Here is a 24,117-nt window from a genome sequence, read left to right on the forward strand (position 1 = left end):
AAACAGCAAATTTAAATAAATAAGACGAGGCAGAATCCAGACAATTCCCAGATTTGACAGATTTGAACAGCTGTGATTTTACGAAACTGAACAAGAGTCTGTGAGTCATCCTCTGATCCGACAACAGAAACCAATCAGTTCGATCAATCAAGAGACATTTATTATCAAAAAGCACTGACGCTGCAGACGAGCTGCTCACATTCACACCACAGACACCTCCTTCTGCTCAAAGACCGAAAACAACGTGCGACTCTGAAGCTTCGTGTCATTCGGAAACGTCCAGATTTAACAGCTCAGACGCAGTGAAGACGACTTATCTGAGGTTCTAAAGGCTTTTTGGAGCTTAAACGAACCTTAGTGAAAACGTTTCCTTCGATCCAACATCTAGAAGCACACGAAGAATAAACAGTGGCCGCGTTTACATGGACATATTCTGACTGAGGTGGTTACGTGAGACATTTTTTTCCTGATAAGTTGGTGTCCACGGAAACGCAGCCACTGCATCACGTGTTTATTCATTCGCGGGTTGTTTTTCAGTTTCCTGCTGATACGAACATCTTCGTGTGTAGAAACACCGACCTGACGACCGACTGACAGCTCAGTGAAATGAAAGGGCCGCTTTTGATGACACACACATACACTCTTCGACCTGAATCTGAGACAGACGAAATACACGCTGAAAGCAAAGAACACGAGAGATGACGAGATCCAGAGCGAGAGAAGCCTTCAGTCTGCAGCTGTGAGAACTTCAGAGGACGGACGACTAAATAAATAAACACGGACACGTGGAAGGAGTCTGTAGCTGCCGATAAACAGGTTAAAACATAAAGTGCACTGAGGACTCAGGAGGAGGAGAGAGACGAGGTGATGCATCTGACGTGATCATGAGAGCCATCTTCTCCTCCGCGTTGAGAAGCTTAAACTTTAAAGTCTGGTCTGATTCGCGCGAGTCCGTACGCGAGAATCAGGCGTTGGCCACGAAGCACATGTCCTTCTTCAGGTGTATCTGTAGGCCGCTGGCGCTGGTGAAGGTCTTGGTGCACTGAGCGCAGCGGTACGGCTTCTCCCCCGAGTGAGTGCGTTTGTGCTTCTTCATGGTGTCCCCGTCGCTGAACGTGCGGCAGCAGAACGGGCAGCTGTACGGCCGCTCGCCCGTGTGGATGCGCAGGTGCCTCCTCAGGTTCCCCCTCTGGCTGAAGCTCTTGGAGCAGAAGGTGCACCGGTGCGGCCGCTCGCCCGTGTGCGTCCGCAGGTGGCGCCGCAGGTCGGCCGACTGCGCGAAGGACTTGCAGCACCAGTCGCAGGCGTAGGTCTTCCGCTTCTGCTCCAGGTGCAGGCGAAGGCTGGCGGCCTGGCCGAACGCCTCGCCGCAGCGGGGGCAGCGGTGGACGAGCTCGGGGATGAACGGGGCGACCGCGCTGACGTCCGCCGGCGACCGCTCCTGGGAGGACTTTCTGCTTTTCTGAGCTTCCCGGGGCTCCGCGCGCACCAGCACCGTCCTCTCGGCCTCCACTCTGCTCCTGAAACCCGACTCTTTCGCTGGAACGTGAGCGCCCGAGTCCGAGCGGCTTTCGGGTTCGCTCACCCTGTACTCGTCCGGTTCAGTCTTGATCAGCGCCGGAGCCGCGGCCCGGGGCCCCTCCTTGAGTAGCGGAACCTCGATGTGGATTTTGGGGACGGAGGAGGAGGGGGGATTCAGGGAGGAGTGAGAGGGAAGAGGTGAAACTTTCCTGAATACGTCCTGGGGAAGGTCAGACTTCAGCTCTGGTTCTGGGGGTTTCTTGTCCACCGGCAAGTGAATGGGCCCGGTGAGGGCCTCCCTCTGGACCGACTGCAGCTGCACAGGCACCACCTGCTCGTGTGCCGCCTTCGCTGCATTGGCTGGAGGTAGTCCGGGCTGGCTGAGGGTGGAGTCTGGCTCCTCTGACCGGGCCCTCCGCTCCTGATCTCCAAGCTGCTGCTCTGGAGCCACGACACCGAGACTGGACCTGGTGGACCCTGAAGAAGAAGCATCGTTTGTTAAATTCCATTTAGTTGAATCTGAAGAGCTGAAAGAAACACTACAAAGCAAATATTTAAAGGATAGCTCATATTAATTTTCAACAAAAGTATTTGGACACTTTATTCTAATTAAATATGTTTATCTCAGTTTCATTTTGAATAAGCCTCCTTTCTGGTTCACTTGAACAACATAGATGGAATCGTTTTTTTTTTTTTTGATTTAATCAAATTGTGGCTAGTCACAGATGTAAATGTATTTCCCTTTTTATGGGAATGACACACGGTCTGACAGTTCCTCAAAGATAGTTCCACAGTAAATTTCAGTTCTACTAACGACTCACACCACACTCCATGTGATAATTTGGCAATTTAAAGTTCTGTTGATTTATGTAAACATAGCTCATTAAAAATTAAGCACACTTTAACAAGCAACAGCAGTGTACTTTCGAGGTGAATACGGCTGGGTTTAAAGACAGAATTGTTATCTCTGTCCTCATCAGATCACTGATGGTAAAGAGGAAGTAACGGGCTACGTGATGAAAAGTCACGTCTATTAAAATTCAGATCAAGATGTTCGGTCTGACAGGTGCCGAACATCCAAGTGTTTCATTATCACTACACGTGCACTTTAAAATCCGCGAATCAGCCGATATTTAACGTTTAAACATTGACCCAGTTAATAACCGACGGATTTTTCAGTGCACTTTGGAGCAGTGTTCTCTGGCGGAGCTAGCCGGCTAGCTCGGCCCTTACTCAGCCACTCGGTCTCGGCCTCCAGCAGCAGGATGTCCCGCAGCTGCCTCCGCAGGCTCTCGTTCTCCCGCTTGGTTCTAGCCGTCTCCTCCCGGTACTCGGTCACCGTGTCCTCCACCACGTCCAGAATCTCCTTCACCACCACCGTCAGCCGCTCCGTTAGGTACGCGTTCAGCAGCTGCAGTTTGGTCATTTTGATGTTGGAATCTCAAACAGCTGCATCCACACCGGAAACAGACAAGACAACAACAAACGAAACCGGAAGCGAGCCTTTGACTAGAGTCAGTCCTTTAACATAAAAGTGCTCTTAAAAAAAAGCACGTTTTTTTTGTTTTTTGTTTTTCAAACCTCGGAAAAATTACGACAACTTTCTGTGAGAATTTAAAAGAGACAATAATTTGATCGTTTTCCAGAGGCAGGGAAGACCAATCAGTGTTTAATTGTCAATTGGTTAGGAGCTGCGTTGCAAGAGATTTTATGTTTTTTATGAAATAAAAAAGTGAAAAAAATGACCACAAAAAGACACAGCTGTGCTACGTTGAATGACTATACGCCAAAATATTAATTGGTCTTCATCTGGGTCTTCTTAGGAATAGTAAAATACAGCTTCACAATGTAAACATTTGTATCTCGTGGTTATCATTTGTTACTATAATATGTTAAATTCGGGTCTATAAACACTGTGATGCCCGAGAAGGCGTAGAAAGCCTAGTTTTAAGGTGATCCCTAATATTGTTTACCCATGCCAGAGGGAACATCTGTAATTGAATTAACACGCAAATCACCGTAGTGGCCACTAGAGGGCAGTGAACGATTAATAATTATAAATTTTATTTGTAGGGCGCCTTTCATGGCACTCAAGGTCGCCTGACAGTAAAATGAATACAAACAGAAAAACAGAAAACATCTCATAAAAAAATTGTGCAAAAAAAAAAACAACAACAACAAAAACACAGCATAAAAGCCTCATAAAAAATACAATAACATAAAACAAGTGCAGTGAATCAAGTAGAAAAGGCAACTCTGAGTTGAGTATGTAAACCCCCAAAAGAAAACAATCAAAAGCATAATGAGCTATGCATCATTATTCACACAAGTGTCAGTTTTGGACAAGGTATGGCAAGGATCACCTCATCCTTGTATTATGGATTGGATTATACTCACAGTACCGCACGCAGGGGTTCATAATATAACCTTTTCTTTTACCAACAGAAGAAAAATTAACCAAAATATCCAGGTGATTTCCATTCCAACACAACACAGAGTCAAAGCCATCACTGAACATCAGTTTAAGGATTATAATTTCTCTGCTAAATGATCCCCAGCTAACATATTTGTGGCCAATTCACCAGCATTAGACCAACAACACAGTAAGTAGCCCCAGTGCTCTGCTTCCACAGCATTATGATTTCCTCACATAGGCTACTGTACATGATGCGTTTTTTTTTTTTTTTTTTTAAAAAAGGACTTTCCACAAAGATTTTTTAAGACATATTTTCTTGTTAAAGTCCCTCTGTGAATAATCTCTGAAGACAAATGAATAAGTGTTTGTTACTTGAGGTATATCCACTTCACAAAAGGTGTCTCTATCCTGTCCCAATAGCATTTTCTTTAAACAAATTATTGCCAACATGGGTTCATGTTTCTGCGGTCAGAATAAAGTCAATATCTGGAAACAAAATAAAATTTTCACTTAAATCGAGCTAAATGAGTGATACAGGGGCTTGGAGCTGGTTTGTCTCAACTAGAAGTTTTTGTGATTTGTGGCAAGATGACCAGGATCCAGAGACAACTGTCATTAACGTGTTCTTAGTTGCAACAGATTGACAATGTTTCTCAATCTTTCATTTCATCGTGCTCTGATTGACAGGTAGTGTTAACCAAACAAGCACGGGCGTTTGGTTAACACTGAAATACGACTAATATTTAAGCCTATTTAAGTCATGTATGACTTTATACTCACAAAAGGGTTTAGTCGCTTCTCATGCATGTCTCTCGTCTGCAGCGCAGCGTGACGAGGCAGCGGCGTGCGCGCCGTGCGTACATGTGAGGGAGTCATGGATGCATGGAGGGAGCATGCAGCGCGCTGAGCGCGGGACAGCCCCGCCCCTCGGTGACAGACAGAGGAGCGGCAGCGGCGTTAAGTGTGGAGGAGCCGTCACATCACAAATCGGTGTAAGAGAGAATTAGAACAGGACTGAGTACGTCCCGGTACGTCGTAAACAGTCCCGGTACACCAGGAGTTAAAATCTAGAAATGCCAGGAGCATACTCCGTTCCATACACCTCGACATACCCAAACGACGCCACTGATTCACATAGTACAATACAATCTCATAATAATGCAGCAAAATCTAATTTTAATTAAAACAATCCAAAAAGGGGGGAAGCACAGGGCCTGTGCTGACTGCTACAACAAAGTGTATTTAATCTGCTTATATAACATCAGATTGAAGAACTGCAGTGAAGCCTCTGAACAACACTTATAATCAGTGTCAATGTCTAAATCAGATGGATCCTGCAGTCGTAGACTCTTACTGCTGCATTGTTGTGATAGTGCTCAGTCAGCAGAAAGACAAGAGGACGAGGATCTGCAATTTACACACACTTCATCAAGTCCACACTGGAAGTAGGTATTCTTTCTTCCACAATAAGAGTATGAAAGCGTCCCGGAGTCCCATATAGAAATCAGTGCTGATGAAAATGTTTTTAAACTGTGACTTTTTGATCTCCTTTAATGCACCACATTATTCACATGAAAACACCGCAATCGCTGTCTTCATGTGAAGATTTATCACGACTTGCAGTGATGTTGTTTTGTCCCTGTTTTGTGTTGGTTTTACACTGGTGTCAAACCTGGATTTGGTTTGAGACAGATTTCAGTTCAACCTGCCCACAGCTTATTTTAGTTTTGGTTTTAAATTGGATTTGGATGTGGTTTTTAAGCATTGTTCAGATTGATTTTGTATTTGGTTCAAAACTGGTTTTGAACTAGTTTTTAGTGGGTTTTTGGAGTGGAACAGAAATAATTTTAAACTGGTTTTAGACTTTTATTTCAGACGTAAGACTGGATATAAAATGTGTGTTTGTTTTTTTCTTTTGAGTGTCATAAAGAATTTGTGATGCAGTTCCTCTGTAATTCAGTCTTCTGTCTCTTCAAATAATTCGGACTGATGCTGACTGACTCTGTAGATGTCTGACAATCTGTCCTAAAGCTAGATTTCTTCTGTAGGACCAAGGTACAGGACTGATGACCCCTCACTGATCAATTACAGATATTTTATGGACAAATTATAGATATGTCCACAGGTCTTTGGTTTCTCAGTAATCCAGCACTGTGCCCATGTTAAATAAACCAGTATGTGTTAACAATAAATGGATGTGATGCTCTTAGTGTCCTTGCAGGGACATGAAAACAAAACCAACTAGGCTTTTATTTTGGAAGCTTCTTCAGTCCGTGCTCTTAACTTGAGTGAGCTTCACAGTGAGGGAAGACAGAGAAAATCAGCTATTGGACTGCAACACACACACACACAGCGTACACGCAAACACGCACACACTCACACTCTGTGAATGCACCCCTCCCTTCTCCATACTTCTTGCAGTGGAGCAGACAGAGCTGCTGCAGCGACTCCCCGCATCATATCAAACACATCCGACTGAAAAGGAGCTTCTTCACCGTCCCCCCCACAAGATTTCTGTGTTTTTGAGCCCATCTAGCATCTTGCATCAGATTTTTTTTGAGTACAATTGTCTCTCAGCCTCCCGTGAGTGGATTGCTCCTCCTGAATCTCCTGCAGAGACAACATGCACCTCAGCCTGCAGCTTCCTGTGGACTAGGACCAGGTGAGCTGCTGGACAAAAATGCTCCGTTTCACACGCTGGGGGTTTTCGAAACATGTGCTGCCGTCTCAGTGGGTGTGTCTGACGGATTTTTCCCTTTCTTCTCTGAGCCTGTGAAGCATTTGCTGCATCCGAGTGTGTGTGTTAATTATGTATAGGACATTTGGGCTGCTTTGATGGTGCTACCTCCCCGTTATCAGATTCTGCTGTCTCACAGGTCTTCACTCAGTTCAGTCAACAGAGGCTGTTGTGGTATTCTTCTAGAAAACACAGAGACGCCCGGTTGGGGCATCACTGCTCTTGTTCTGCTTGTGTTATTCTTTTTTTTTTTTTTTTCTGGTGAAACATGTGAAAAAAATGATGAGAGCGTGGCTGTAGCTATCGATTATTCTCAGATATCTGGTTTTATTCACAAAGAAACTCAAAATGAACCGGATCTTTCTTTATTATTGTAAATAATTGATGTTTGAACAACTGATTCAGCACAAAACCAGAATGCAACCATTCCCCCTTTAAATAGGCTGAGTAAAAACACTATGAATAAAACATTAAAACACTAAAAATAGTGTAACTGAATAAAAATTCAGTTTTGCCTAAAATCCAAGTACAATAAATAGACATTTCTATAAATGAAATATCACTACAGTTTTGTAATAACTAAACTGTTTACTAACTGATTACTAAATAGATTTTAATCATCTGTTTGGGTTCTTCAGTAACAAAGAGGAGGCAGAGACACAAGGTTTTAGTGGAGTGTACAGTAACGCCAACATGGCTGCACAAACACAAAATCATGTGTGGCAGTCAGCAGGATGCATGCTGTTGCTTTGATGAGGCAGAGAAACAAACAGATTTCTTTTTTTGTTTGTTTGTTTTTTTTTCGGTCTGCTGATGATCTGGACCCTGAAATATGGTAAAGGTTTGCGGAAATATTAGCTTGAATCTCTATTTCAGTGACGTTAGGATATTTGTGGGGATCAACAAAACAGGAAACTTGAAGCTGGTTTTGCTGACCCATCCATCCACCCCAACCTCCTCCCTAAGTCACTGTGTTTTTGACCAAAATGGAGAAGATGTTTGATACGACCTATAGAGGTCGCCCAATGATTAAAATGTAATAATGAGGTCATAATAAGCCGCTCACCGTGAGGTCATTTTTAATTAGGACAGTCTCCTTAGTTTCCAGTAAAGCAGTGAATGTAGCCAGCATGTGTCAGCGGGTTTAATTATTGAGTGTGGATGGAGTGGGCGTATCAAACTGTGGAAAAGGGTTTAGGCGCAAAATGCTACTTTTTTTTTTTTTTTAACTACCTTGGTTACTTAGGGACCTCTTTACGTCGGACCAACTCAGTGACGTTAAAGTCAAAACTCTGGGCTTTAGATGACTGTCTGTATTTAAACATGGGTCCATGTGTTTGAGCTTGAAGGTCAGCGTGGTGTCTCTGGTCCTCTCCTTCTTGGCAGCCCCTCACTCCATCAGCTCCTCCCAGTTAATTAAAAAATGGTCAGAGGTGCAGCTGAGGTGGACGGGAGACAACAATGCAGACAGTCGGCAGCCCGTGAAGACACTAAGCTGTAACTGGAAGCAGCCACACCCTTAATTATCCATAATTAATCCTTGATATAATTTAAACAGATGAGTTGCATAGAAATTCTCCTCTGCAGAGTTCTCATGAAAGGAGACAGTACCTTTAGAGATCAAAGCTGCTTTTGTACCAGGCTGTAAACAGGTTTTTTTTCTGTACATTTGGACATTTTAACATGGTGGTCTATTGAGATTAATTCAAATAGTTGATTCAGACCATCCTCCAGATGAAGACAGTTCTTTATATTTCAGACTAACACCATATAGTGTGTTTGGAGTCATTATCTTCTCCACAGGATGGACTTGGACCGGCGATCAGATACCTCCTACTGAGGATTAAATATGTGTACAGATGGCTGATCTGTTCAGATTAAAAATCCTTATCGATTAAGTTTTATATATATTTTTTTTTTGTCATGTTCCAGTTTAAAATCAACTGCGGCCAGTTTCACTTAGTCTAGTTTGAAGACAGAGACACTCATTCATACTTTTTGTATTGAAACCAAAATCAAAATCAACGCAAATCTGACTTTTGTATAAACTAGTAATGTGTTATTTTCTGTTGAGCAAATAAAACCGAGTCGAACGACACAAAGCCATTATGTTCACGTCGTCCAGTATTTCATTTAAGGTCGTATCGGGGCAGCGCATCAGCCCACCGTTGGTTGAACTATCTCATCATGAAACAAACATTATCAAAGCGCGGAGTCATTATCCCGCTGCAGCAAGGCTAAAAGCAACAGAGAGTGATGCTTTAATGGCCTCCCTCCTCTTCCTGCTCAGTGTCCTACAATAATCCTGCCACACTGGACACCAAGCAGCTGCACGTTAACCGATGTGGGAGTCGACTGTTAAGACGCCAGCTCCTTTAATGACCCTCCAGCGTGTCATTAGGGACCTTCAGGCTTCAGTCAGCACATAATGTCAATAAGAACAAAGTCCTCAAACTCTGACGAGAAAATCCGCATTGAACTGTAAAGGTATGCTCTGTGTTCATAATGAACCTTTAAGGTCATTTAAGGCTTAACATAACACATCATGATTATTTATAGTTCATGAACAACTGGAAAACTCTTTAACCATCAACTGGAGTTGACTCTGGGCTACAAGTCTGAGGGAAACCTATAAAATGTAGATGTATTATGAAGTCAATCCCAGATTAAAATGCAGTTATTAGCCACTTCCTGTTACAGCAGTGTGCTTCACCCGACATGACGTCGGGTCTTTTTGAGATTTCTTTGTCTTACTGGAGAAAGACACATCTGCACAAGGAAGAGTTCTTAGCCTTTCTAAAGTACATTTAAGTTTTATAATATATATACACCTACTTTTATATGCATGCGAAACTCAAATTTTCCAGCCTTTTCCATGAAAATAAAAGCACAAACCTTGCTAAAAAGTATATTAGAAGTTTATTTTCTTCTTTTTTTGTTGTACAATGAAAACCTACATTATTTTCCTGGTCCTGCCTATAAATATAACTGTTCAGTCCTAGAAAAATTTGCTTAAAAGTACGAAAAAAAAAAAAAAAATCTCCATGCATGGATGACTGTTATATGCGACTAAAATGAGTAAAAGGTGAAAAGAGGTCAAATTAAACATCTAAGAGGCTTCCAGGTATTTTTCCTGCGGAATAATCCTTTAACTCGCTCTAACTGAATCTGCTGCTATGCATCAGAAAGACATGCAGTAAAACACTGCACCTCTAGTAACACTCCCCCCATCCCCCCCCCTTGTCTGTGCTGCAGCATTTGGTCCTCAGTGGTAGGGTGGTTCGGGGGGGGAGGTGGGGGTACAAGTCATCCATCGAGTCCTGGCAGGTCATTACAGTACTCCAAGTGTCAGAGCTGCAACAGAGCTCCCTCCAAATCTGCTCTTCAAGAAGCAGCTCGTCGTCCGTGTTGTCGCTCAGATCAATGAAATGACCGATCTGCAGCGTAAATGGCATCACACAAAACTGCGCCAAACTGCATTTTTCCCCCCTTTGTTTCACATAGACACACGAGAACAGGTCATTAATTCAGACTAAAAGGTTGATATAGCTTTTCTGGGTCCTCTTTTAAAAATGAAACTATCTATCTAATAAGTTTTCTTAAAAACAAATTGCTGGAAGAGTCGAAACAATAAATCTGAACGCGTAAATATTCAGGTTTATTCTCCACGCGTGCCAACTCGATATATTTTCCTTTGACTGTACAATTTGTAGCTTTACTTCACAATAACGCTTAAATGAAATTAAGCGATTAAACCACTCCGCTAACTGCTCTGTAATTATTCCGTGTCATTAGAAATGTAATTAGTCAGTGTTCATGCAGCTGAATGATGACTGACAACTTCGTGCTGGCCTCTTGGTAACTGCAAAATGACATGATTGCTCCTGGAGCGATCCACCAACACAAACCACCAGGTGGTTGAAACACGCTGCTGAGTCAGCGGAATAAACCAAGAACCTGCCCAACCCACACACATGCAGCAGATCTGCTTTATAAATATTGTCTTCTTCTTACCCTCTTTTGTTAAGTCAAGATGATTCTTAACAGCTCCTGTTAGATAAGCTGTCAGAGAACACAGCACTGACACTCACGACTCTTAACATGGACCAAATGGAAATCATATAAAGGGATCTTATCTGAAGACGAAGAATCTAATTTTACGAGTGCAGGGTTGAGAATCCTCTGAAAATCCAGACTCAGCTGTAATATCTCTGATTACGGACACAGGAAACCCTCCCTCAATGTCACGTGCAGCCAGATTTAGTTTCCACCGCAGGGACCTCAAAGAGACGTCTGTTTCTGACAGCAAAGCAGAAAAATGTAATAATGTTCTTTCATTACAGAACAGACAGTTTAATATTCTCTGTGAAATCTCATGACTCACTCTAGAGATGCTGCAGTTAATAACACTGTAGTTATTTGATAACGAAAAACAATCCGAACACAAGTAGAAGAGCAGCTGAAAAGAAAGAACAACTCCACCAAACCCAGATCTGAGCTCCATAATCACTAACTACAGCCACTGTTCTTTGGACAAGCGTGGATGTGCAAATGAGTGATTTCACAGCTGAGGATTCAGATTCTCGATGAACCAAAGGCTAAAGGAGACTAAAGGAGATAAAAGTCATATTGTACACTGATGACACTGATGCAGAGAAAAACAGTGTTTATATAAATGAATTTGTGTCTAAAATGTGGGATTGGAGTTCCCCAGGGATCAAACCCGGCTCCTCTTTTCTTTTTACTTTAACGTTCGTTTGTACAAATTATTCAACACCATGTCATTTTAATTTATAAAAACAAGCATTTGGTGAACAACGTCCTGTATAATATGTGTGTTTTAACAATACTGAGACAATATTTCAAAAGAAATACTTTTTTAATTTTCTTTTTAAATATTGTCTGAGGTTCAAACTGTGAATAAACTAATCATTAGATTATTAAGACATCCCATTTTGACACCTTCCTTGTTACATATTGCATCCACTATATTTTGTCTACAAATCAATCAACACAACCATGACAACCATCTCTTTATCAATTAGCAGCCTTGTCACTGGTTCCATCTCGTTAATCTTTTTCAGAGCGAGCCCTTCCTTCCGATTTTATTCAAAACACTTAGCTTCGTCAGTACAGTCCAATGGCCGCCCAGCAGCCCAACAGCATGGAGGAGCCCCAGCCCCCAATGAACACACAACCAGAAGGAGACGCCGTGACTTCTCAACCAACCAGTGCAGAGCAACAAACGACAGGTGCTCCTGAGATCAAGCAAACAGAGGAGGGGAAAGCAATGGAGCACCTGGCGGTGATCAGTGACAACACAGAGACCAGTAAATATAGCTCAGACAGAAACTTCTGTAATATAGAAAAGGATGATAGACTGTCAAGTGAATCTAATTTAATTATACAATATTATCTACCATAGTTAGAGTCCTGTTATCCATAGACCTAGAGTCCTGTTGTCTAATTCATCATTTGTTGTGTTAAGCAAAAAAATATGTTGCTTCAGAAAGATTCTCAGTCATCCAAATGTATTAGGTTATATTTCAAACTATTATTACAATTGAATGATCAAGTGAGTGAGGACCACTGACATTAGATTCTTCCTCAGCCCCAACCTGGAGGAGACAAACAACTATTTTCCATCAAAGAAAATCAGATTTGTAGTTGATGAGTTCTGTCTGACAAGTGCCCGAAGGTCACAGTTTGATAACCATAGCGACCAACGTGAACCATAGTGGAGTAGAGAGAGCTGATGTCAACCTGTGTTAGATCTTGCAAATGATCAAAATTGTTATTCTTTTGGCAGTTGTGTGCACAGCAATTTGCAATAAATGAGACTGGTGTTGGTCTGACCTAGTCTCTGCTAACGCCCTTTTCTTCCAGGTAATGGCATTGGTCCCATGATCGGTGACTCGTCTCCCACAGCGTCCTCTGTGTCGCCCAAGTTGCACGCCAAGCCTGGAGGTCACGCTAACGGTCGACCTCGCTTGGGCAGCCGGTCCGGCTCGTTGGCGGCGGGCTCACCAAGGCCCTCGCTCACCCGCCAGCCCAGTGCAATCACAGAGGCCGCTGTGGACGGATCCAAGCCGAGGGACTACCTGATACTCGCCATCCTGTCGTGCTTCTGCCCATTGTGGCCCATCAACATCGTAGCCCTCACCTTCTCTGTGATGGTAAGACTATTAGACTAGAAGACCATAAAACCTAGTCAATTAATGTCTGTACACGGATCAGCCACAACATTAAAACCTGACCTGAGAAGTAAATAACACTGATCATCTTCCCTCCTGTCAACCCAAAGCAATATTCTGTTGCCAGACACCACAGGAACCCTCAGAAGGACCATGTCCATACTCTGAGGAGTCAGACATGTTTTGGAGGCAGAAGAGGGACCTAATAATGTTATAATGTCATAATGTTATGCCTGATCGTTGTAGAATCCAATAAAAATGTCTCAGTGCAAATTAAAGCTGCAACAGTTGATTTAAGGACGTTAGAGGAGAGAGTTTGACATGTTAACAGCTCATAGAGGTGCTAAAAATGCAGTCTACAACACAGTCAGTCCACTTGACTGATGAACTTGAGTCCGATTCACCTTCTTTTAGTTCTAGTTCTTTTTGGACTCTAGTGGCTCCTGTGGGAAATATTTAGCTCATCAGCTGCTATAAACAGAAAAACAACTGCATACAGAAGCAGAAATACAGCAAAAACTAGTGATCAAGCTTGGACCTTTTAACGCTTGCACCAAAACTGGAGCTTTACTAGAGAACTGATATGCACCGTCACACATCTGCTGACCTAACAAAACGTGTTGTCATGAGTTTAAGCTTTGACTTCTTCATCCCCTTTTTCTGTTCAGTCCCGAAACAGCCTGCAGCAAGGCAACATTGATGGAGCTCGCCGCCTTGGCCGCAACGCCATGGTGCTGTCTGTTGTCTCCATTTTAGGAGGGATCGCCATCATTGCTGCAGCCATTGCCCTCAACTGGGGATGTAAGTCTGACCTTGTGAACCTTATGCCCCGAGAGGAAGTTATGTCTGATCTGAAAAGTCAAGTAAAACACGTGTTATCCACAACGTGAACCCTCTGTAAATCTCTGTGGATTGTGTCTTTTTTGTCTCTCCAGTGATTTTAAAATCCTGATCAAAAGCAGCCCGCACAGCAAGACCGACTTCACGAAAAACAACTAACCCGACCTGACACGTTCCCCCGCATTCACGAAGCACTCTTGTACTCAAGCGCCTGCACTGGACGAAAAAAAACAAATACAGTTCTGTTCCCATTCTTTGCTGTTGTTTCTTGCTGCACGACGAGCATGGTCTGCCTGACGCTCTACCTCTGACACGACTGATGAACACAATCCTGACACTGACGTCCGATCTGGAGATGGAGAGATGGACGGATCACTCTGTGGTAGCAGCTTATCTCCTCCTCAGACTGTTTTCTCCCATCGATGATGTTGTCATGGAGATGGACATCTGTCTCCATGGAAATGGGATTATTCTGGTCTCCAAATGAGGTCCAGGAATGGAGCAAACTTGGGGACGTGTATTTCATGCTTTGATGCCAAATAATTAGAAACTTGGTCTCAGCTGAACTGAAACTGGGAAATGGTGCTGCTGTGAACATGAACTGAGTCTTTTTACTGTGAAGGGATGAAGGAAAAGGACCGAGTGAACTGTGTAAAGACAAAGTGGAGGACTGTTTCATGCCATCAAGTCACATCTGGGTTAGTTTCTGTTTTTCCCGTTTCTTTGACTCAGTGAAAACTGTCATTCAGGTTTTTCTTTCCTTGGTTTTATTGGTCTTTGTGGAAAAAAATGAATCATGTTCCTGAGGTTTACTTTCCAAATTCCAAATTTCCAATCATTCAGATACAGCAGCTGCTATAAAACCAACAAAGTTAATTCAGCCCTTGTTGTCCTTAGTCCCAGTTTCATCGTGGATCTTTCAGTACGTGAACATTTTGAAATCAGATGAGACTGAAAAATAACACCACCTACGTGTCGCAGAAAGAAAGATTATGCTGAGTCGTGGTCCTCTGAGTCCCTCAGATTCAGCCATATCTAATTATTCTCTCTGACCGCAGCCTGTTCTACTTAATGGACCTAAAGTGATGGACAGTTTTATATTATTCTCAGCGAACTCCAGGACTTCTATTAATTTGGGTGGTTAAGGTTACACCGCACATCTCATCTTACGATGTGATTTCACATACTGCGGATCAATTTTTCCTCTGCAGCAGTTTCATTTCAATCTCCTGTTTCTTCACAAGCCCCTAACGCTCCAGGTTTTTATTGGCCCTCTTCACATAAAGTACATGGAGATGCTTTCAGTATCTGGTCTCCTGGTCCAGTATCAGGCTCTAGCTCAGTCTCAACTGCATATAACATAATAACCGTGCCGTATGCCGTTGGTAGTGGACACAAATTTCCACATTATACTCGTTTATGAAGGATTATGTAAAATAAATCCCACCATTTTCTAGTTTTTGACCTCTCCATCTACCACATCTGTCTTTGAGCTATGTTGATCATTTTGCTCATTTCCTGCCTTTCGGTTTCTAACTTATCTCTGATTACTGACGCCAACATTAAACATCTTCACACTGTTCGTTATCGCCAGCACAACATCAATGCTTCCTTCACTACCATCAGTACCATAAGGAAAAATATGGACTGTCATGTTTGACTTAGTACCCGAGTCATCTGTTCTTGTGACTTCCCTACATCAGATAATCAGATAATCCAAGGGAATGAATCCTATTGATTTGATCTCCGCCGTTTTTTCACGCTTGTTCATAAAATAACATGGACATGGTAAAAATCTGTAAACAAAATCCAAATGTTGGGAAAGTTGTCTTATCGATAAAACTAAAATTGGGCAAAGAACCGGTAAATAAATGAACATGAATCGCGTGACTTCAGCGTCCACTGAACCTTTGGCTCCGGTGGAGAGAGGAAAAATCTGTATGAAATCAACGAGGAAACGTCAGCCGTCCTCGCATTACTTTCTATATTATTTTTGTTTTTCAAATTTGTCCATGGATGTATTAATGACAACTGGATACTGGACTCAAACGCGGCTGCAGCTAGCTTAAAAAATAAAACTGACTTTTTTTTTTTTTTTACAAAAATGATACCTCGACGGATTAAAACTTCAAAAAAGATTAAAAAACAAGCGCGTTTACAGTTTAACACACGTCTCTTTTATAATAGGGTTATATGAAGAAAATGGGGTTTTCACTGCAATACCATGACTGGTCCCTAGGCAGCATTTGCAGCAAGGCACTGTACCAGCTCTATTGATACATCCATGGATTTGACTGCAGCTGTTTTAATGATCTCTCGGTGCCAAACCCCAGAGTGTGTACCAACCAGCACAGAACAGCTTCCCCTTTTAGCCTGATTTATGGAATGTATGCACGCTAACAGACACTTTTGTGGACAGATTGTTTTGGGAGAACGTCGCGGAAATAAGCTGTTGTTACGGACGTTAATCAGCCCCTCGTCTCCTCTAACCTGTGCATGTTTACAGTATTTATTACAGAATGCTTTTACATAAGACTGTAGCCTCATTTAGCAAGCAAGCTAACTGAGTAGCACTTTGTAAATAGATGGTATGAGAAAGTAAAGATACCCCCTTCTTCTTTTTGCTTTATCATGGACTGATTCAACCTGGCACCCAACAAAAAATGCGCTTAAATGTTCAGATCAAAGGTTCAAAGCAGTGACATGATTGAACCGATCAGTGTGTAGAGGTGAGGTCAGGTGAGGTCAGGCTCAGAGGTGAGGAAGGAGGGGAGTGTCTTATAGTGCTGCGTTCATGTCATACGGGACAAATCGACACACTTTCATTGATTGGAGGCGGCCATTTTTGTTTGGTTTTCAGACATGTCTATAACGCCATATTAATGCGTCTCCAAGGGTTATAATATTTACAAACCTGAAACACATAATTACAAAATCTATATGCTATGGCATGAACGCAGCATTAAGGTCATGTCCATCCCGTACACACTTTCACTCCACTCACTCCTGTACTGTATGTAGCATGCCTGTTTACTAATCATATTATGCAAAGAGTAAAAAGTCCCAGCAATCGCTAACTTATCTGATTTTTTGCTATGGTAATGTACTCGCACATGGTTTTTATGGACTTTGCTTGCGCTACCTCTCAGAGTTGCCTACAGTGTTTAATCAATCACAACTCATGTTTCATTTCATCATGATGATTTTAACTGACTGTTAAATCTCTCGTATTTCTGTTTGTAATTTTGCTCAGTTAACGCTTCTTTTGGAGATTTTCACGGCTAACGTTGTAATTTCTTGACAATATCGTGCAAGATTTTGATTGTGAACACATTCCCACGAATCTATACAGTCATTTGTCTCTGATTCAGCTGGCACAAGATGTGTAAATAGAACAACCACTATAGTATATGTACATCAAACAGAAAACTGCCCTATAGGAAACATTATGTCTAACACTGAGAAGTGAAAAGGTCAGAGGAAGATTTTGCAGCAGAGGTGTCTTGATCTTAAATAGCTGGTGAGATTTGATTTTAAGATTCAAAATTTACAGTGTAGGTGGCGATTCAATCGCAACGCAAGAGTCAGTTGGATTTTAGGGTAACTTAGCTGGATTTTTATGTCCACAGTAAACTGACAGTGCCTTGTTCTCCAGTGAGGTTGAATGTAAAATGATAAAGTGTAAGTCCGCAGAGCTAAAGCTAACTCAAAGGAAACTAGCAAGCTGTGCAGTAAAATAAAAGTTCCTCAAGCGAAACCAACTCGTAAATAATATTTGAAAATGTCTAGACTTCAGATGGAAAATTTGCAACAGCGAGTAGCACAGCGAGGAATTCATTGTTTATCAGGTATGGCTACATCATATGGACTGAAATGACTGTAAGCCTAGGTAACTTAGTGTAGCACAAAGACTGAAAGTGGGACGTACCAATAGCTAGCTAGCTACCTAGCTAGCTAAAAAGCTGTTGCAAGAGATGAAAAAAAAAACAAAAAACACCATGTTAAATTACATGTCTACATGTTAATTTAAACTCTTGACTACATACACAATTCCAGGTTATGTTAGCATATCTTAGCACACAACTGAATTAGAGGATATGTTTAGCTATCTACTTGGTTAGCTAGAAAACTGCCTTCCAACAAGACTTAGCAAAGAAGATGATGTGTAGAAGACAACTGTTTTGTAACATTAGTATTCAAATTTCAACAAGTATGATTTTCAAATTATCTGTATTTGATTATAATGTGCACCCAAAATAATTGTCAGCAGTACATAGCCTACTGTATGCTGCAGATTAATTTGACCAATGTGTTAGTTTAAACTTGTTTTATTACACCTGACTACTGAAAGAAGTGCAGCATTTAGCCTAGCTCAGTACATACTCTGTAATTAAGGGATAAATGTTAGCTATCTGACGCTAACATTTAGCAAAAAAAATAGATAGCAACAGATAGCAAAAAATAATCTCAAATTAATTTGTTAGCATAGCATAGCACATTTCAGTAAGTCTCAATATAGGCACAACCGTTTCCCACACATAAATGTAACAATAAATAAAAAGCATGCTCAAATCCCCTTAGCTTTAATATATATTGAGATATGTTAACTTTGACATTTAAATATATTTAAAAGTCCAAAGGTTTGAGGCTATTGATCCAAGGCCACTTCTTCCAGCTCATAGTTTGCTGCTTCAAATTAGATTGTAATATTTCCAGGATATCCATTAAGCTTCAAGAATTTGACAGTTTCACTATAGATTAAACTGTTAAACTGTATTATTTTGTTTTAGAAATACTGAAAATCTTCCAAAGGACTTCTCATTTCGAATACAGTCTACTGTACATGCTGTGTAAATGCTGTATTTATTGTAGGTTGGTTAGTTTGATGTTCACTTTAACTCTTTGCACTCGTCAGATTCTCTGCTCTTGTTTATCTTTATTTGTAAATGCTCTTTAGACACCTGATTACCTGATCTTTGTATTTTTATATTGCTCTTCTCATTGTCTGGATCTCTTTTGTATTTATATGGTAATCTCCTGTTTGTAACACTCAGTATAACCTGCTTCCAGCTTGCTTATTTTATTTTATTTTACGTTTTTTTAAAAACCAGCAAGATCAGAGGACGTTGTAAGCATGATAGATCGTCAGCTGACTTCATTATGTCCTCCTCGTATTAGTGATTGCTCGCTCCTGACACCAGACTCTCTTTGTGCCTGTGCATGCCTTAAATTATGGAGCATACTGAATGAGTATGGGTGTACACAATACATTTATCAAAGACACCGTTGTTGAGTATTGGATCATGTTTGAAGGGAATAAATCACAGTTATATACGACTTCCTCCGTGTCTGCAGGCGCGTGAATGCACCTGGGAGTAACAGCACAGTAACACCCGTCAGGGTGACACATTTACTGGCGACAACACAGGAACTAATCCAGCAGGGATCGAACTGATGTTCACAAACTCTCACACTGCCTGACGGATGCAATCACAGGGTTGTAAAAGTTGTTACAGGAGGAAAATTGAAACTATGACTCGTATCTATGAATTACTGCTGACTGTGATATTATCAATATATTCCTGTAACAAATTTTTACCAACTTTAAAGAAACAATTAGGTGGTAAAGTGGTGCGGTCGTTCACTGGTGATTCTAATCTGGCGTGAGTGTCCACTATTTCATTACATTGTTCCTGCGATTCCCAAAAATATGCATCACAAATTATTTACCTAATCTATAACGAATGATGTAGCTAAATGTTTAACTCAAAGCAGAACCATAAATAAGCATAAAGTTGGTCCTATTTGTGACTCCAGATATTGCCTCTTCAGGTACACAGGTTTCCGCAATTTGCTTTTTTCTGCTTCAAGTGTCTTCAGGTTCTATCCGGAGACAAAATATCTCATTAGATCGAAGTAAAATTTATGAAACTTATCCTATAATTTTGTTTTTTTTGGTCCATGTTTTTTCCACTCTTAATTTAGCAAGGCTGATCAAATCTTTAAAATTTCATCAAATTTAATCTCACAACAGTAAATTTTATGTCATAACATTTTAAAAACTAATTCTCACAATTCTGGTGATTTAGTTAGTCAGTTTGCCTTCAATAACGATAACCTTCTTATTGATGATATTTCAATTTTATGTCATGATTTTGACAATGGAATTCTAATTTTAAACATTTTAAAATCTGCTATTTTTTTTCTATCCCGTTAGTTTACCCGTTTTATGTGATAATTTTAACTGACTGACCTTTCTGCTCCATTTCTCGGAAAACTACAAACAATTCACAACGTCTGTTGGCCGTAAATAGTGCTGTTAACGGTAAAAGTGTAGCGTCAGCAACAGAATGAGTCACACAGTGCATAAAAATCAGCTTCATAGGTGGATCTAGACGAAGTGTGTGGGTGTTTAGGAATAAAATATTAATTACTTAAAAAGTCAGTTTTTGTTCCCGTTATGTAAAAATACTACTTTAAAATCTTAACAAGCCTCATCTCGGCATGCTTTTTTAAAAAATATATTTATTTATTTTTATTTTTTTAAATTTAATTTTAATATGACATTGAAATTGGGAGAGTGAAGGAGGAGTGGGAGACGTAATGAGGCATCGGTCTTCATTTCTTGCAACCTGTTTCTAGGGCGAGAGAACGGGTTGTCACGGCAACTGTCGCCAAGGGAGTGAAATGCTGGGATGGAGATCGAGAGAGAGAAAGAAAGAGAGGTTTGGTTCCTGAATGTTAATAAAAGATATCTCTCTCTCTCTCTCTCTCTCTCTGCGAGCTTCATTTGAATTTTAGATTCCTATAAATTATTAAGAGGCTCCACCGCTGAGGCTACAAGAGGAGAGATCAAGAGATAAAGAGGAGGAGGAGGAGGGCAGGACGGGGGGGCTGGGGTGGGGGTTAGGACAGGAGGGGAAAGGGAGAGGAGGCGCAGGAAGGGGAGCTGCAAAACACAGAAGGAAAGCAAAATGAGAAAGTGCTTGCGTTTTATCTACGTGGGCGCAATGTCGAGTCTTCATCGAGACAAATAGAGGCGTCCAAGGGCGTCGGCGGGAGACGAGAGGGAGGAGACGGAATGTGGAAAAGTGAGCGGCGAGAAAAGACTGATGAACATAAACGGAGGAGGGGGGCAGTGTGTCATAATGCAGCTGAAAGGAGGGGAGGAGGAAGAGGAGGAAGAGGAGGAGGAGGAGGAGGAGGAGGGGGCGGGGTTGCCATATGAGAGGAGAGGAAGACAATAGGAGAGGAAGAAGTAAGTGGAAGAAACTAATGGAGCTGTAGGTACTTGGAAAAATTTTATTTTCCTCCAAAAATATTTATACGTTCATCCCACTCGGGGAAGTTTGACGCAGTCCAGAAATAGTAGAAACAGTTTAAGCTGCGTGTGGCTGACTTCTCTAACTTCTCAGTGAGGAGTGTGTGTGTGTGTGTGTTTGCTTCCTGCTGTTACCAGAAATGAGTGTGAAGATTCCCCCGATCCACCGGGACGGCAGCTCTGCCTCTCAGGCCGAGGACGAGACACAAACAGAACACCCGACCACAGATAATACACAGAATTAAATGCTCCAAATGTGTGTGCCGTCATGTACAGTAAATACATAAGCATCATAGGAGGCGCATCTCACAGGTGAGGTCACATGGTCAGGCTCCAGGAAGTGCGAGTGTGGCGTGGCTGCAGGACACGTCGAGGAAGCAGTAAATGTCATCTGAGGTTAAAAAAAGAAACGGCGCTGCAGTTTTGTAGCTCATAAATCTAAACGCACACTTTTAGATTGAATGCACTTTTAGATAGACATCCATAAATCCGACTGGAAGCTGGCAATGACCATTCACTCGTTTTCCGTAACGTCTTGTCCTCTAGACGTTCGGGCTGCTGGAGTCCATCCCAACTGTCATCTGACATTCACAGTCAAGCCAAGTTAGAATCATCAGGTCACCTAACAAGAGTGTCTGTCTCATTCGCTCTGGTCTACGTGGCAGTTTTGAGCCCCTAACTAACGGGGGTTAGTCGTTCCCCTTTCGTGGCTCAGCGGAGCTCTCACGTCACCCTCGACCTTCTCGGGCCGCCGGGACCTCGGCGGGACGCCGCCGCTGTCAGGCGTCCAGCTGAGGGGGTTTCGTCTGTGACCTTGCGTCGACTTTGTTGACTTCAACTGAGACTAACTTTCAGAGGAACGGTCAAAGAGCGGAGCCACGCTAAGAGGCGTTCAGAGGGATGTTGAGTCATACATGTGTTTGTCTGAGGCCTTTCATTGACTATTTACAGATAGAACGGTTGCACATTTGTTTCTCTGGAGTGTCTCTGGAAGGTACAACTGTGTGCATGTGTTAACTGACAGAGCACAAGAGGTTAAGGTCATTAAACAATAATTGCAATAGTTTTTATATTTCAAGCAAAAGTAGAATAAAAAAATAGATTTTTAGCTTCTAAAAGTGGCGTTTTTGTTTAAAATTTTCTTGGAGATATTTGCAGGGCTCACTTTAAGACAAGCACACTCTTTAGGTCACTCTCAGTGAACTCTCACAACTTAGTTTTTGTGGCTATACCTGCTTTTTTTCATCTTTTATTTTGTTGCTTTAGTAGAAAAAACGGGAGTGAACTGCTCCGCTGATGCTCATGACAAGAAAAATACAAATTATTAATAACTGAAAACTTTATTTTTGATATTTGTTGAAAATATATTTTTATTTATTGCACGTTATCGCAGCTCTTGACCTTTTTTTTACGTACAAAAACATCCGTCTATCATAAATCAGAGCTGATCGTCAGCTAATTGATATTGACAATCTAGTTCACCGACAAATCCTGAACCCAACGTGGAGGTCAGGACCTCGGCAGGCGGGGACGGAGAGAGCGAGCGAGAAGATAAGGAGAGACACATATGAGAGGAGACAGCTGGAGAGAATTACAGTCAGCCTTGAAGGATTTCATTAGCGTCGCCTGATTCGATTACCTGATCGATGGATTGAGTTAAAGAGGAGCCCCCTCTTCTCCTGATCTGAAACTACTTGGCAGCAGTTGGTCCTGACGTGCGCTCGGAAGACGGGATCGCACCAGCATCCCAGTGTTACTGTGTTTCCCTCGTTTCACACCTGGAGTTTTAAACGATTGACCCATGTGTTGTGTTTTGAGTTGTACTCAGTGTTGGTTTACTTCATAAGCTTTCTTGAGTTTTCTTCAGTGGGTGTGATGAGCAGAGAGTACACTGGCCAAAGCCAAATACTGTAACTTACCCACAGCATTGATAGGGCTAAGAGCTCCCCCTAGTGGTCTGCTGCAGAGCTGCTCAGGTTCAAAGGTCCAGGCTTTGTCTGCTCACATCCATCTGTAACAAGGGGTTTTAGTTTGATTAATATCTCCTCTGCTCCACTAATCAAATTATTTATTTCTTCATCGCATACACCAATCAGGCGTAACATTATGACCGCTTTCCGAATATTGAGTAGGTCTCCCTAGTGCCTCCAAAACAACAGGAACAACAGGAGGTTGTTAGTGGGGACATTTGTGTCTCTGTGGATCATCTCACTTGATCAATTTGGGATCTAGTGAATCTGGAAGCCAGGTCAACACCTTGTGCCGATTGGTGTATCCCACCAGTGGTTCTTGACCCTTTTTTCAGTGATGTAGCCCTTAGACCAGATGTAGACCAGAGAAAAGCATTTCTGGTTGAAAAAAAGAACTGACTTAGATTTTCCACAACTTTCTTGAGAATATCTGTTCCCATTTTATCAACTACGACAAAGGTACAGTCTTTAATTTCTCCAGCCTGGTCTCGGCTAAAACACAACAGGAAGGAAGGAGCGGGTCTTCTCATATGGTGAAATGGTTCTGAACAATTAAAATAAATCAATGAGAGCATCGCATAAGAGGCTAAGAGGCTTCCAGGGTTTTGGCTGATGTCTTTGAGTCTTTCCGCTTCGTATCTTAAGTCAGGGCCGTGCACAGGCCTCTGGAGGGGCCGCTGCTCACAGTTAAAGGTTGGTACATGGAGCATGGATTTGAAACATACCTAGTGTTTGCCTTTCAGAGCCTCACGCAGTCCCTTTTTGTTTTTCTTTCAACCTCCTTTCCTTACGAGGTATCTCTGCAAAATGACATACGATTTATAAGGTAGAAGAATGAATGAATGTGCTCCGTTGTGCTGATTCAAAATCTACCCTTTATTATTCCAAAAGTTATTAACAAGTACTGATATGTTTAATGAGAGGCTGAGAAAATCACAATTCAAACTCTCCTAATTATTACTGGTGTTGTCTTTATACTGTAATAGTCCAAATAGCCTGTGCCTCATTATCTCTGGAAACAGGAAAAACACTACTTGACAGTAAAATGATCCATCTCTCTAATGCACTTTGCCCAGACAAAAGGAACAAAAAGAAGCTTGACATACTTTTTCCCCTCA

General features: G+C 41.9%; 2 protein-coding genes across 3 annotated transcripts; one reads left to right on the top strand and one right to left on the bottom strand.

The window, feature by feature from the left end:
- Positions 1-48: 48 nt before the first annotated feature.
- LOC124997659 (zinc finger protein 263-like) lies at positions 49-3,017 on the bottom strand. Its single transcript, XM_047571551.1, has 2 exons — positions 2,755-3,017; positions 49-1,998 (listed from the first exon to the last, which is right to left on the bottom strand). Exons 1-2 carry the CDS (start codon positions 2,945-2,947, stop codon positions 965-967), a joined length of 1,227 nt encoding a protein of 408 aa, XP_047427507.1. The 5' UTR covers positions 2,948-3,017; the 3' UTR covers positions 49-964.
- A 3,266-nt stretch (positions 3,018-6,283) lies between these two features.
- Positions 6,284-19,045, top strand: LOC124997668 (transmembrane protein 233). 2 transcript variants are annotated; one of them, XM_047571561.1, is made up of 5 exons: positions 6,284-6,599; positions 11,759-12,004; positions 12,561-12,850; positions 13,537-13,669; positions 13,804-19,045. In XM_047571561.1, the coding sequence occupies exons 2-5, from the start codon at positions 11,815-11,817 to the stop codon at positions 13,818-13,820; spliced, it is 630 nt and encodes a 209-aa protein (XP_047427517.1). In that variant the 5' UTR covers positions 6,284-6,599; positions 11,759-11,814; the 3' UTR covers positions 13,821-19,045. The 2 variants fall into 2 exon arrangements, with proteins under 2 accessions (XP_047427517.1, XP_047427518.1); XM_047571562.1 differs by having other exon boundaries at positions 6,287-6,599; positions 11,759-11,926.
- Positions 19,046-24,117: the final 5,072 nt, after the last annotated feature.

This window comes from Mugil cephalus, chromosome 20, assembly GCF_022458985.1.
Source record: "Mugil cephalus isolate CIBA_MC_2020 chromosome 20, CIBA_Mcephalus_1.1, whole genome shotgun sequence".
Lineage (NCBI taxonomy): Eukaryota > Metazoa > Chordata > Actinopteri > Mugiliformes > Mugilidae > Mugil > Mugil cephalus.

Bases quoted from the DNA above. Each gene is read 5' to 3' on its own strand.
- LOC124997659 (XM_047571551.1), bottom strand. From the start codon at position 2,947: ATGACCAAACTGCAGCTGCTGAACGCGTACCTAACGGAGCGGCTGACG. The intron at 1,999-2,754 runs GTAAGGGCCGAG...CTTCTTCTTCAG, and splicing joins GGCCGAGACCGAGTGGCTGA to GGTCCACCAGGTCCAGTCTC.
- LOC124997668 (XM_047571561.1), top strand. From the start codon at position 11,815: ATGGCCGCCCAGCAGCCCAACAGCATGGAGGAGCCCCAGCCCCCAATG. The intron at 12,005-12,560 runs GTAAATATAGCT...CTTTTCTTCCAG, and splicing joins CAGTGACAACACAGAGACCA to GTAATGGCATTGGTCCCATG. The intron at 12,851-13,536 runs GTAAGACTATTA...TTTTCTGTTCAG, and splicing joins CCCTCACCTTCTCTGTGATG to TCCCGAAACAGCCTGCAGCA.